General features: G+C 29.2%; 1 protein-coding gene across 2 annotated transcripts in view; it reads left to right on the top strand.

Moving 5' to 3' along the window:
• Positions 1 to 61: 61 nt before the first annotated feature.
• Positions 62 to 15,608, top strand: part of LOC129966773 (TOG array regulator of axonemal microtubules protein 1-like) — a 73,836-nt gene continuing 58,289 nt past the window's right edge. The window contains exons 1-5 of one of the 2 annotated variants that reach the window (XM_056081335.1): positions 62 to 2,165; positions 2,944 to 3,034; positions 3,404 to 3,523; positions 4,948 to 5,096; positions 5,512 to 5,561. In XM_056081335.1, coding sequence (XP_055937310.1) covers positions 327 to 2,165; positions 2,944 to 3,034; positions 3,404 to 3,523; positions 4,948 to 5,096; positions 5,512 to 5,561 — 2,249 coding nt within the window. In that variant the 5' untranslated portion in view covers positions 62 to 326. Of the gene's footprint in view, positions 2,166 to 2,943; positions 3,035 to 3,400; positions 3,524 to 4,947; positions 5,097 to 5,511; positions 5,562 to 15,608 lie in introns of both variants that reach the window. The other variant, XM_056081334.1, reaches the window with a different exon arrangement.

Below are 15,608 nucleotides of genomic sequence, written 5' to 3'. Positions count from 1 at the left end.
TCAATACTTCGGTTTTTGACAGAAAGAGTTGAGATACTTTTCTGTATGTGTAAACTGAAAATAGAAACTAAATTGTGTGTGTGATGAAAACATTTAAATGTCAATAACAATGTGTTTATGCAAGACAAGTGATTGTAAAATAATATCTGTGCGAAAGAAAGAAAGTTTTACCGACGTTAACAGCAATTTGTGATGTGTTATCATATAATATTGTCCTTAATTTGAATCATGAATATATGTCAATCGTATAACCCATATATATTTTCCCATAAGCAATCATAGTTTTAGTCTATCTGAATCTATGTTTGCTGGAAAATATAACACTAATGGTGAGGCAATCTATGGGAGATACAGTCCACGGTGGACTTCTTGATACTAATGTTATAAAAATGGATACCAACTTGATGTTCCAAAATCTTCTTGATTACAATGCAGCAAAACGGGTTGAAATGCTAATAATTATGAGAAAACTTCTTAAAGATGGAAACCAACTTCCTACCTTCCATGATGCTCCCAGAATTCCTATTTTTGAAATCCTTTTCCATGTCTTGGAAGACACTAGGTGGGAAGTGCGCTACCAGTGTTTACTATTGATTTGTGCAATGATACCAGACATTACTGATGAATTAGATGCTTGTATATCTATTGTTTTGCAAAAAGTGATATCAAATCTTGGTCATGAAAATGTGAATGTTCGAAGATCAGCATTACAAGTGCTGCATAACTATATGAAGTGTACAAATAACTTGCAAAATTTTCAAGAAAATTTTATTCGTTATGGATTAGAAAATCCTGAATACATAGTACGAAAGGGATGCATAATGAGTATTGGAATACTTTTTGCATCTGGTTTCGAAAATGAGAATTTATTTCCTTTAATTGAATGTCTTTCTAAACATTTTGTTGATGGCGATGCTTCCTTATTTTATCCAATATTCCTGGCCATGCAGAAAATACATGAATTAGTTGGGACTCTAACTTTTGAACATTATCTTCAGAAACTAGATGAAGAAGCTGCTAATACCTATCTGAGAGTTTTAAATAAGTTTACAATAAATGGGTCTCGCATGAGTAGTAGTTCTGGAAGTCGTTCAAGTTTTTCCAATCTAAATGGTGTTGTAGGTGCAAGCAATAATAAACTACTGAAATATGATTTTGGAATATTTCAACCATATATTACTGAGAAAATTAAGAGCGATGACTGGAAAACTCGAGTTGAGGCTATTGAACATATGAAAATGATGATAAGAGAGATTCCTGATTTCAGTGAAAAAATATCAGATATGGATGAGTACATGATATTTTTATCTCGACTGCTTGAAGATTCAAATTTTAAAATTGTGATTCAGACGCTTAGTGTTTATGATCTATTGATTGATAAATTTAAAAATCAAATGAAGAGATTTTTGAAAACATTTGTAACTTCTGTTTTGAAAAGATTAGGAGATGCAAAATTAGTTGTAAGAGAACATGCTATTAGAGTCATACACAAACTCATGCATTATGTCAAACCCACTGATGTTTTGGGTAACTTGTTGCAATTTAAAGACAGCCGAAATCCACGTCTCAGAGAAGAGATAATCAATAGAGTGACAGGAGCTGTTTTAACTTTTCCTAGCTACAACTTTGAGTTTCTTCCTTTATGTGAAGCTGTTGCTCCTCTTCTTGCCGATACAAAACGAAGAGTTCGTCTAGCTGCCCTTGAATGTTTTGCAGCTCTTGCACAAGCAATGGGACCGACTCGTTTGGTCCCATTGGTTACTGCTGTTGATGTTGTGGAAATTAATTCAGATGCTGAAGGACTGTTGGCAGCTGTACAGGCACGTCTTGCTCGCCGAATACTTCCTAGATGTACAGAAGATGGTGCTGTGTCATATGCAATTATGTTACCATCTTCAGCTGGTGTTCAAAACAGGAATGTGTCCCCTTGGGGTCCTGATATTGAATGGATAATGGCTGCCTCTGGCTCCTCAAGTTCTTCTACTCCTCCATCCAGGAGTAAAGATGTGCTTGCATTTGATATAGAAAATAATGGGGAGTCTTCCGTTTCAAAATTAGTTGAGATAAACCATTTAAGGCACGAGAATGCAAATGTATTTAAAAGGAACAGTAACTGGGTTAATAATTCAGTACAAGATGCAATATCAAGCTATCCTGATTCTCAGGTAAAGTTTAAATGACTCAGAATTTGTATATCATCTTAAAATTTTTCTCATTAACTTTTATGTCATAATTAATTGAAACATTCTTCAAAAATCTGTTTTTGTAATTGATTGTAATTTTAACAAATTTTAATGTTTTTTTTCAAAAAATATCAGCAACTGTGAAATAAATTAATATAAAAGTATTATTAAGTGATATTGCTTAATTAGTTATTAAATTTTTATCAATTTTAAATAATGCCATCATTTTAATCAATGAAATGAATCTGACATATAAGGATTTTTTTTGAAATATCTTCACAAAGGGACATTTATTTATATACTTATGTTTCTATTATAAAGTAATTGCATCCTAGTGACTTCAGAGTCTGAAAAAAAAATTTCTATTATTTTAAATTATTAACAACATGTGATTAATTTTATTTATTTTGTATATATATATATATATATATATATATATATATATATATATATATTTGCTCAGTTATGATGCATGTTTTATGATTTTCCTCTTATATTTCCTTTTCATTCTAATTCATATTGCTTTGAAATTGTTCCCAATTTTTCATGTTTATTATATAATGAATTTCAAGAAAATATTTTGACTATTATTTATGATAGCTAGGCATATATGAGGAGTAAATTTATTATATTATTATTTATATATTTACTGATATAATGAACAGAATATATACATTTTAAATGCACATTCATTTTGCATCTCATGGGTATATATTGCATCTTACATTGAAATTATATTATTTGCATGTTCATTTCTTAGAATACCGATCAAGAGACTTTAAAAAGGGATGTAGATGATGAATACAAAAATAGCAAATCTAATCCAGTATTTGGATTCCCATCTGATAAAGGTAATAAAATGTTGCAATTTCTTATGTAAGAATGCTAAACTTACTTATCTAAGAATTTTAATTAAGAAATATCCATAAGGAAACAAGTTTTATTATCTTGAAAAATAAAGCACTTTTTAAACAGAGTTATTTGCAAGAAATTATCAAATAATTGATGAATCAGATATTGTTATGTATTTAAATAATAAGCATTTTCTAAATTCTTCATTAGTTTAAAAAAAATATATATTTTTATTTCAGCTGTTGACCTGTTCTTATTACAGTTATATAATTGTGATATCCTTATTTCCATATCCAAAAACATTTCTCTTCCAAAATGATTTGCTGTATTCATTACTCATTATCTTTTATCATCATGTCTTCCAGCAGTAATCCCTGCATTGAGTGAAACATATCAAGAAACATTTTCTATGACACCGAATCCAGATAATCCTAAGACAAGACCTGTAATTGTAAACAGCAAAATACCAGTTTTAGCACGCTTACCTGGTAAGTATTTTAAATTATTTTTGATATTTATTTATCACTTTATATGCTATTAATAACTCTGATGCAACTGATTTTTTTTTAAATTTCCTATTGTAAATTAGTCATATAAATAAAAAATAACGATTATTGTAAGTAATTGCAATAAGGACTGAACTTTATATGCATCTCCAGAGTTAAATAATCCCTAGCATGAATGTATATGCTTTAACTCAATCATATAATTTCTGAATCAAATGCCAAATATCTTCTAAAGCTCTGTCTCGTATTGTTTTTGTTATCTTTACTATCTTTGGTTTTGATTATGCACTTGCAATAGTCACCATCTTTAAAGAAAATATTAATTGCATCTCGTGTTTCTTTTGTTTCTTATTTTACCTGTTGTTGCTCTTCTTGAATTCAAAACATAGAATTCAGAATTTTTTTTAAAAAGCATTATATATATAAAACACTAGGATTAAGATAACTATAAAGTAAATGTAACGTCTTAAAAAAAAAAAAAGAAATTAGAAACTTTTTTTTGAATAAAAAGTATCAAACAAATTTTACTATATAATTTGATATCAAAAATGAAAATATAAATTCCTTATATTGTATATATATAAATGGAATTTTTAAAAAATTGCAGCATTTTGATTTTAAAATCCATTAACTGGATTTTGAAATCGAATATCTTTAAAAAAGTATCATTAGAATATTGCTTAGGTGCTCAAAAATTTATGTTGACTTGCACAATAAAGCAAGGAAAAAAAACATCAAAATATATCTAATTTAGATATGGAAAGGAAATGTTATTATTCTATAAATCGCTTGTTAGTATATTAACAGGATAAGATGTTTTTATCTCTCTACATTTCGGTTTCAATTCTCATAAATCATCTGACTGCCAGCCTCTACAAAAGAAATTAGGCATTGTAATTCTGCAAGTAATTTGTAAAAAAAAAAAAAAAAAAAAAAAAAAAAAAAAACTTTAAATTAATTGATAATGCTTGATAACTTCTCTTGCTTATTTAATATCCTTCTGATTTTTTTTTCTTCTTTTTATTATGGTAAATGCATTACTAATTCAAAATTTTTTTTTACATTATTCCAAAATTGGTGTTGTATGGGAAAAAAAGTTTCAAAATTTATCATAAATTTCAGAATTTTGTTATATCATCATTGCATAGAGTGTAGGGTTAAAAAATCAAATATATTGAGTTATAAGCAAAACTATATAAAAATAATTTGCTCGCCTTTAAAATTCTAAATGTAGTTTTATGTGCTTAAAAGTGATATGAGTAGGTAATATAGCAAAAAAGAAAAAAAAAGTAGTATATCTTATAGAAATTTTAATAAGAGATAGATGTATTTTTAGTTACTTTTAGAATGAAATTTAGGCTACTTTTAATTTTATTTGCGTATTTTATTTTTCTGTTCTTTTTCAGGAAAGAAGCAAGTTCTTGAGGAGTCTGAAATGCCTTTGAAAACTACTCCTTTAAGAGCTTTGTCTGCACAACGTCACAATACTCTTCCATCTTTTAATGTTAGGTATTCTGCTGCCCACAGAAGATCATCTTCACATTTTTCTCAAGAGGTATTTCAATTTCATAATAAAGATTTTAAAATAATCTTAATCTTTTTCGTAGCGCTGTGATAAATAAGAGTAGGAAATTTGCAATGTAATAAATAAGAGTAAAAAAAGAAAATCTTTTTTTTCTTCTTAATTAATTATATAATTAGTTTTTTTAGGAAAAACTTTAATGTATTCAAAAAAATTGCATACTCTTATTGTAATTTTTGTAATATTTTAAAAGAAATATGGGGAATTATTGCGATTATTTTTTTATGGTAAGACACTGTAGTTTAATTATGTGGTTTTAATTGAATAGATATTTTGTGGAATTTGAATTAATATAAATTGCAGTAATTTGCAAAATTATTATTAATTTACAGTAGAATAAAATATGCCAGTTTTTTTTTTATTAATTATATCATTGTTTATATTTCAGAATCGAGTTTTAAACATAGCTGTTGACAAAGCTAATCCTGAGAATGTTCTGTAAGTTTTTAGCATTTTTTTAATTTTCTGTTTATTGCATGGTTGAATTAAATATTTTTACCAACTTAAAAAGCTGAGTGCATAAAAGTTTTTAGATAGATCTCAAGAAAAACTTCATATATATGGGATCTGTGAAAATTAATGTTTAGTTAATATTATACAGTTTCTTTTATGTGATTCATATAGATCGGAAAATAGAAATGTTAAACCTCCCAGTTCACATGATTCAGTAAAAATGTAAAAGTAAATATTATGAGTGAATGCTAAAATCTGTATCTCTAATAATAATAACAATGAATGTGTGTTTCTTTGCTGGCACTTTGTAGGCTAGACCATTTGACCTACTGCTACCAAATTTGAGTCAATCTGCCTTGGAAGGGTGGAATGTGCACCTTGGAACAACTTTTCCTTGAAATTTTTATTAGAATTATAATTTAAGATTTACATTGTTTCATTAAATATTTGATTGCAGGATTTTCTTTTATTATTAAAAGCCATAGAAGAAGGATTCTGTTTAATATCTGTGTAGTTTCTAAGATAAACAAGAAAGTGAAGCTAAATTACTCGAATGATTAGAAGATGGATGAACTGGACAATTTTTTAATAGCATTATGATGGATTGATCTTTATAAGAAAAGTTCATATACTCAATGGACATAGCATATATAAGACGATTAAAATAGCATGGCTTTAATATCACAACTTGGTGAAATTATGCATATTCTATCTAAATTATTTAACTGAAATTCAATATTACCAATAAAACAACTATATGCCAAAGGCAACTAGTTGTTAAAAATATGTGTTTATCTGTCCATTGACTCTCTACTGGCCACTGTTTGACTTGGGGCTACTAAATTTGTTTTGAATGTACTTTTGGAAGAAGTAATAAAACATTAGATTTGTGGGAGGGGTTGAAAGATTTAATTAAAATGTTAATAATTGAGCTTATAGTTTTTTTCCCACTCTTGCTATTAAAAAATTTAAGTGCTTTAGTTTCCAAAATTATTGGTGTTTTATCCAACATCTTTTTGTTATCAATAGTGCCAATTCATAGCACATGGTTTTACCTAGTTACTTTCTAAATGTATTTTTCTAAGTTTTCTATTTACCGAGTTATTTAAATCTATTTTCTTCAAATTTCAGCATGAAATTTATAAAAAAAATATATGTAATATTTACAGTATTTCATAGCATTTTTACTTTCTCTATCATGGAGTATACAAAGAGACAGTGTTATAATCATAAAAAAAAATCATTTTGACAAATCTTCGCATTTCAGACCATCCCAATTCTAAAAAACACATTTTGGGAATTATATGAACATGATAATTTAAAAGGACTTTGAGCTAGATAGATGGAATTTAATATATGGATCTTGCACCAAATTTGTAGATTTCTATCAAGTTTTCAATGAAATCCACACAAAGGAAGTCTGCTGTCTGAGTACTAGTGAATAACTCACTACAAAGCATAATGAGCTCAATAAATGAAATTTGGTATGCTGATTTATTATCTAAAATATAGATCTGTATCAAATTTGGGATTAAATCCATCAAGGAGTGAATCGGCTGTTGATCAATAGCCGTGTTTTACATGCATGTAAATGTGATAATTCAAAAACGTAACAATTTAGGTAGTTGAGATTTAATTCACTATTTGAACATCTAAAGTGCATTTTCGAATCAAATTTCGAACCAAATCAGCATTAGGGTTAACTATCGCTTATTCTGTATTTTTGCTTGCATGTAAATCTAATAATTCGCAAATGCAGTGATTCCAATAAATAAAAGCTGGTATATGATCTTTTGACTATAATTTTTGTGTTGTTACAAATTTTAATCGGTCAGCAAAGAAATATTCAAAATGCATATTTGATTTTCTGGTGCTTGTGTATTACATGGTCCATTCACATTAAAGTGACCACCTGTCAAAATCCAGAATAAGCACCTTTTGTAGAGCAGACAGCTGCGAGATGTGCAGCAAGAATTGAATTAGGTTCCTGAAGGTGTTCACAGGGATGTTGGCCATGCCAACTCCAGTGTCGTGGCCACCTGCGCTAGGTTACGCGGATGAGGGTCCATGGTGCGAACAATCCGATCGAAGTGGTCTCACAGATTCTCGATTGAATTCAAGTCCAGGGAATTTGCTGGCCAAAGGAGTACGGTGAACTCATCCTGGTACTCTTCGAACCACGAATGTACACTGCGAGCTTTATGACAAGTCGCATTGTCCTGCTGGTAGATGTCATCATCCTAAAGAAAAACAAATTCTCATGTAGGGGTGAACATGGTCCACAAGGATAGATGCATACTTGTGTTGATCCATCGTACCTTTCACAATGATGAGTGCACCCAGCGAATACCACGAAAACATTCCCCAAATCATAATGCTCCCTCCTCCGGCTTGGACTCTTCCGGTAATTGTTGCAGGGTGTTTGCTTGCAGACGTTTCACGCCAACGTTCATTCCAACGTCCATCTGTCCGATGAAGCATAAAACGTGATTCATCGGGAAAAGACACTTGTCGCCACTCACTGGAAATCCAGTTGCGGTACTAATGTGCAAATTCCAGCTTTCGTCGCCGATGAAAAGAGTCAGTATTGATGCATTAACCAGGCTCTGCTGCGGAGACTTATACTCAGCAATGTTCGCTGAACCGTCGTTGTGGAGACACTGTTGGTAGCCATTTGGTTCATCTGGGCATTCATTTGCTCAACGATTGTATGTCTATTCGCCCAAACGCATCTCTGCAGCCTTCGTTCACCTCTGCCATCTATGGCTCTTGTTGCACCACATTCGCTACGTTGCTGATTTTGGATAGTGCCTTTTTGCCATGCACGATATACTTTAACCACGGCGGCCTACGAACAGTTTACAAAATTAGCCGTTTTGGAATGCTTCCACCCTTGGTCCGAAAGCCAATGATAATGCCCCTTTTGGACGTCCGATAAATCGTTCCGTTTCTGCATGCCTGCAAAAACTGAAATGTTTTCTGAATGCCTACAACACACTTTATATATTCATCAAATTCGCTGATAACATGATTGGTTAGTTAACGCTGACGTCTAAAGTAGGCGGTGGTCACATTATTATGACTGGACTGTGTAACTGCATGCTATTGATTAATTATAAAAAAATTAGTCAAAGATTGCACTTAAATTCAAGGGAAAAATTGTTATTTTGTAATTCTGGTTTAAAAAAATTCTTGAAAAACTGCACACAAATACTTTTTTTTTACTGTATTATGAAGCACACACCTTTTATATGTGTGTGGACTCTGAACGTAAAAATTTGATTATTCCTGGTGTTCCCAACCTTGCTCAAGGCTCACAATTTTATAAGCAGGGGTAGGGGAATAAATCTTTATTAGAGAATATGCAAGAAACCTTTGTGGAGATCACTTCTGCTGCTTTTATATTTACAAGATCAGTTATCAAACTGAAAATCACACTAAACACATGAATATTATTTTCAACAAAATCTCTTATACATTGTAGTGTTTAATTTTGCCATTATTGACAAAATAAGGAGAAATTTTTAAGCCAATATTCCCATGCTTTTATTCCCTGTCAATACTGCTGCTCTAATGGTTGATGTCTAATGGTTGTATACTGTTTCAAAGATTATTACTTTTTTTAGCTATAGTAAAATAATTTAAATAATAAATAAACTCAAAATGAGATATTAAAATAACTGAACGAAAGTAATTCAATTAGCTTAAACTTGCAATGGACCAATATTTTCTTTATCTTCTTAGTATCTTGTTTTAGGTAACTCTATGGCTAGAGATCATGCTAACTTTATTGAATGCATTTAAATGTAAAGTGTTTGAATTTATTTCTTATGGATTATTAATTCTCTTTAATTTAGAAGCTGTTGTACTACAAAGCCAATTTGATATATTTAATTGCTAATGGATTCAAATAATAATTATAAATTTAAGATTCAACTATCATGGTTTTCTTTTTATAATGTACTAAATAAATCATTATAAAAATATTTTAATGCACTAAAGCTTAAGAAATACATCTTTGTTGTATATATTGACCTTCATATGAAATGTACTTATCAGATTTTACCAGTTATTACAAATTTAGAACAAAACATAGAAATATGAAAGTAATTTACTAATTCATTTAGTAATTAAGTCTTCTGGAGAAATTCAAATATTTCTAATAAAACTTTCTTGCAATAAAATAATCACACAACTTTTACAGTTTAAAATTGTCCATTTCTTCTGTTATTTTGCAAGAAAGGAGCATAATTTTTTTCAAGTTAAACTATCATGATTAAAAAAAGCAATAATCAAAAATATACATAATGTTTAAGCGAATGAAGGTAATTAAAAATGTGAATATTTTCACTTCGATATTTCAAAGATTCTGTAAAGGTTGCTTTCTTACACGGCTACTACATGCGCCATGAAGCAGTCTGATTTAGCTACAGTGTCTTGAATCAAGATGGTCGTTTACAGTTTGTCAATCATATTCATTCATTAAATAAAATTATTTCATTAATAAAGTTTGAAATTATTTTGGTAGAATCCAGGAATCGCTTATTCTAAAAGGATATTATGTATGCTGTGCGTTTTCTAATGAAAGAAGAAGATTGGCGATTGTCTATTCTGATTGGTTTTTCCATTGATGGCATTTGTATGTATATGTTAAAGAATTGATTGGAGTGAATGAAGGAGTTATCGATTATTTAAAGGAGTGCTGTGTTTTCTATCCTAGTTTCTTGAGCTCTTGATGCATTTTTCATGCAGCACATTATTGAACTGTTCTAAGTCTTTCAAGTTCTTTGGACTTATCAGAACAACATCAACCATTCAATTCACTTTTATTAGTTAAACGTCATTTTTTTTAAAAAAAAAAGCTTGAAAAAAGTAATATTATCATAATTATTGATACTAATTCTTCTTCTGTATATTCTTTTTGTTACATTCTTTTTGTATTTCATGGTTTCTGTGACTATGTAACTAAGATTGATCAATCATTCTCAAAAGTTAAGTTAATAAATATTGGAACAGTACAGCCAGGAAAGTCTCACTAGTTTTGCTCTGAATGGAGAATAATCAAGCCCAAGCAGTTAACATTATCAAATTAATTAATTAATTAATTAATATGCTTCCTTAAAAGCTTAAAGGCGGAATTTGGTATATTTGTAAATACCAAATACACATATGTTACCAATATGTGTTTTCTCTAGAGAGTTCTTTGTTGTTTGCAAGAGTCCATTGTCATCGAGCGTAGTTTGTTCTCCTTCGTTCTACGTGGGGTTGCTCTTCGGCGGCCTCATCAAGTTTCTCATATGGCCTCTGGCTAGGTCAGGGTATCGCACAGTTATCCAAATGTAAAATCGAGGTACATTGAATAATTTTCTAATAAGCATTTTACTTTAATTATTATTATGTTTCATATTGCACGCTATATAACATCAGATAGTTTTGGACATCGTGTTCTTTCTTATCTAACTAGTTTAAAAAAGAAAACAGATATAAAATGTAGTAGCACAATAAAAAAAATAATAGTAAAAATTACCAAAAAAATTCATTTTGTTATAATAGTGCATAAAATTATTTTGATTATTAAGAAAATAATAAATTATAACTGATTATCTTAAATCACCCTGAATGGTCCCCTTAAAACTGTCTCGCATATTCTCTAATGGAGGTACTATTATCTTTTTACTCACATAAGACTGTGAGTTTTGAGCACGAGTTCAGATTCTATACGTGAGAATTTTATGCTTCTTAGTATTGCTAAAATTAAAAAAAGAAAATCCTTGAATGTGAATTTTTACATTTTTTTTTCACTCGATTGAAAGCAAAATTTGAAACAGAATTTCAAAGTTAATAATTACTAGGTTTCATTTATCCAAGTCGTTGCATTTATATGCATGCGAAAATATAGACCGACAGACTGTCAACCCAAAAACAAATTGGTTCAAAATTTGATACAGATTCACACTTTAGATACTATATGTTTCAAATTTTATTTGTTTACCTCTTTAAACTTTATAATTATTGTGTACACCTATTTTCTTATAACCAGACAGATCAGATCAAATTTCGTTCAAAGTTTAATAGAAATTTACAATTTTGATATTGAAACAACTTATTAAATTTTCTCCCTCTGTTCAAAGCGTTTTTCGGGCATCGTATTCACTGGCAAACAGATATAATTCCAAAATTGTGTTTTTTGAGCTCAGGGAGTTTTGATATATGGGGATTCTTGAAAATCGAGTTCGAGTGTCTTGACGATTATTGTACTTTTTTTATTTGTATTTTCATATGCGAAAAATAGTTTAAGCTGGGAGAAACAATAAAAATGGAGCCTCATTATGTTCTGTTGCTCCGGGTCCGAAATTTCCGAATTTCTACTTCTGAATCTGATAATACCTACACTTAGCATTTTGCATTTCGTTTTGAATTAAGTGCAATTTTTCTTTGTATTATGTTCTATTTGCTCAAATAAATTTTATCGTATTGAATCATTTATTTAAAGGAGCAATAAGAAGCAACATTTCCTGCTTCTGTAACAACAGTATTGCGAGTGATCCCAGATTTCCACCTATTGCAATTGATAGCTGTGTCTTGAATGTCTCAGAAATGCCTGCTTGGTGTTTTGTTGTACCTTTTGTATCTATTACCTATTGAGGGCTCAGGAGACTTAAAAAAACTTTCCCATGCTTATTTGGTTGAATGAATTATCATCTAAATATTCACTAATATCAATGTTGAATAAAATTTGGTAATTCTTGTTGGCAGTGAGACGTTAAAGTTGACAAATTTGGCATCTCAAATGCTGATGAGTATCTTGAATTTGTCTTTCGAAATTGTATAAAAATTTTTTTATCAATAAGCAAGAGTTTGAAGTTTCCTACGCCTTTTTGGAAAATATTATTATAAAAATAGGATTTTTACTCCATCTTAAAATTTTAAAAAAAATTCGAAAGAAATCAGTTTGTTTATTGAGTTAATTTTCTTCTAAATTAAAACAACAACGTTATTTTTAAATATAATTCGTTACATAACTTTTGAATGCCCTTTTATGCTTTTGATCGATGGAATCAGAGTTTTTAATCACAAACCGAATCAGAGTTTTTAATATCATTTTTTACTGCTAAAATTATAGGAATGGGAAAATTGCTTTTTTTAGGTATTCATTCCAAAAACAAGTTTTCAATTTTATTTTTTTATTTTATAATTGGCATAGTCAATAAACTATACGCTTTTTAAATATTAATTTTTAAATTTCTCGTATACTAAGTATAGAAAAGAAATTCGTTGAAAAATTTCTTCCTCTAAATCTGGTTCGTTAAATCTGCAAGAAACACGTGTATAGATTTTAAGATAAAAAATATTCAAATTAGGTTGTAAAACCAATCATTTTTAAAAGATAAAAAAATGAGGATGAGGTACTTCATGAAGGATGTCATTTAGAATAATGCTAAATCTGTGAGAAGAAAAATGTGTATGGTTTTTAAAAAGAAATATTCAAAGTAGATTGTAAAACCAGTCATTTTTAAAGAGGTAAAAAGATGAGGATGAAGTACCTTATGAAGGAAATCTCTTAAAAGAGAGGAAATCTGGAAGATTCATAGCAACGGATATATTAAGAATTAAAATGCGGGCATTCTATTAAAATATAGCTTACCAATTTTCAAGCAAAATCACGAAATGAATTAGATGAATATTTGTTTTATAATCATTACATTTTATCATTTGGGCAAAATATGTCTCGGAAAAGTCTGCCTTTCATTTACATGCGAGTTTCAAAAAAAAAGCAACGATCTAGTTGGACGAAATTTGACTTATAATTTTACCAGTAGGATTTTGGATCTTCCTTGCACTCAGCGTAACTTCTGGGATTCGTTAAATCGAAGCCCGAATGTTTAATATGGGCTATATAGAAGAACTGAAAGAAAAGTACTCTCACTTGCTAATTTCTTTTTTATCATTTTTATTTTTTTGTCTAAATTTGTCCCATTTTTTTAACTTAACTATTTTGATTAAATTTTAGCTTTTACTATCTTTATATTTGTCAATTTCATCATTATTAAGAATAACTATGAAATATCTGTACAGCTTGTTTTAATAGTTTAAGGTTGGTTTAAAGAACTACATTAAAAAGTTGATTTTTTTAATCCAAAATATAAATTTTTAAAATTATTATTTTTTTTTTATGTTTTGATACTTTTGAATTTAACTTTTATGTTTTCTTAAAACAATTTTTAATGCAATCTGAAATCAATTATTCCTTTCTCAAATTCTAAATTTTGATAGAATTTTTTTATGAAAAATATCTTTGCAAGTGAAAATGAGTTATTGAATATGATATTTCTGCAAAAAATATCAATATTTGTTTTAAAATTTCTCGTCTCCTTAAGAATAAGAAACCAACATTTCTTTTACCGTTCCCATTCTCTGTGGAAATAAAAAAATTAAAAAAAAAAACTAAATTAAAAATTAAAGATTTATGGGTCAATTGAAAGTCCTGTTCCGTACTTCTTCATTCCAGTTGCTCGAGCTATACGTGCCACAACCGTCTCTGTGAAATAATCTTCTGGTGAGAATCCATGTAATCATATAGGATAATCCCAAAAGTAGGCCATCATCGATTCCCCTGTGACAGTTACATTAAGTCCATCGCCGTAGAGTAATGACTCTTCAGTCTGGTGGGAGTTTTGAATTAGCTTCAGCTTTTGCAGCTTCCCCGTTGACTGAAAGAAAGTGACCACTTCCGGGAAAAAAAAAAAAAGAAAATTAATATTTTATGCTTATCTTTTGTAAAAGTTGGATCTTCTTCAAAGTGAAAACTGCTAATTTAGATATTCGGTGTGTGTTTTACAGAACTTTGGACACTCTGTGTGGATTTTAAAATGTATTCATTTTTCTTTCTCGTATATGGTGAGACGATAGACTTTTTTGATACTTAGAAAAGGTATTATAATCATCAAAAATTTAGCCTTCAAATTTTTAAGAATATCAGAATTTTGGACATTCTTTAATACAAAAAAGAGAGAAAGAAAGAGAAATTTAGAATTTTGTCAGAGTTTGTTTGAAGACAGTGACTCTAAAGTGAAATGAATTAGATAGATGGAAATTTTGCGTGTGGTTCTTACAGACAAAGTGTTAATATTTTGTCGGGAAGATGTACATTCTTTTCTTTACAATAAAAAAAAGTATTGAAAAAAGATCGACAGAAAGTTTTTCAATTAAGTGAAGCCGTTTCTAATTATTTTCATTATTTATCTGCAATTCTCTATTCATATTCATAGAAAATATGAACATTTTCAGCTCTATCGCCTGTCCATTTGCAGTTGCCACTTCTTTTAATGCAAATATTAAATATTCTATTTACATTATTTTAAAAAAATGGATATTTAAAAGTATACGCAAATTAAAGAAAAAACACCCTGGCCTTCAAATAAGCGTCATTACATATTTTTGAAATATGATGTTTCTAAACTATGATAACTTTCTAGATAACCAACTATCTTTTAATAGCAATATGCAAAAATCGTTCGAAATCTCTAAGTAAACTTAGCGTACCGAATTCAGCAACGTTGAATTTGAAATACCAAATTTGGTTCATCATGACTTCTTAAGTAGTAGAAATTAACTTAAAAAAGTTTTTCAAAAATTATTAAAACTTAATCGAAATAATATAGTTTCTGCTGAAATTAAATCTGTGGACCCTATTTTTATTTCTTTCTCTCTCTCTTTTTTTTTTCTTCTTCTTCTTCTTCTTTTTTTTTTTGTAATTTTTTTTTTTATTATTATTATATTCGGATAGACTTTCTTTAAATAGATTTCGTTCGGAATAGAAAATCTATTTATTTGATTTAAAGATCAAGGAAGCGTGGAGATTCGTCAAAATCTCGAGTTCAATGTTTTTGACGATTACAGTATTTTCTTTTAGTATACATCGCATACGAAAAAGTTAAAATTAAAGCGTTAAATTTTACAAAATGTATTTAATTTACATTACTAATTCATTCGTTGAATAGTTTTCTCTTTTTTACGTCAATGCTTACTGTT

The sequence above is a fragment of the Argiope bruennichi genome, chromosome 4 (genome assembly GCF_947563725.1).
Source record: "Argiope bruennichi chromosome 4, qqArgBrue1.1, whole genome shotgun sequence".
Classification (NCBI taxonomy): Eukaryota; Metazoa; Arthropoda; class Arachnida; order Araneae; family Araneidae; genus Argiope; species Argiope bruennichi.
This window is presented reverse-complemented; position numbering and strand designations above follow the sequence as displayed.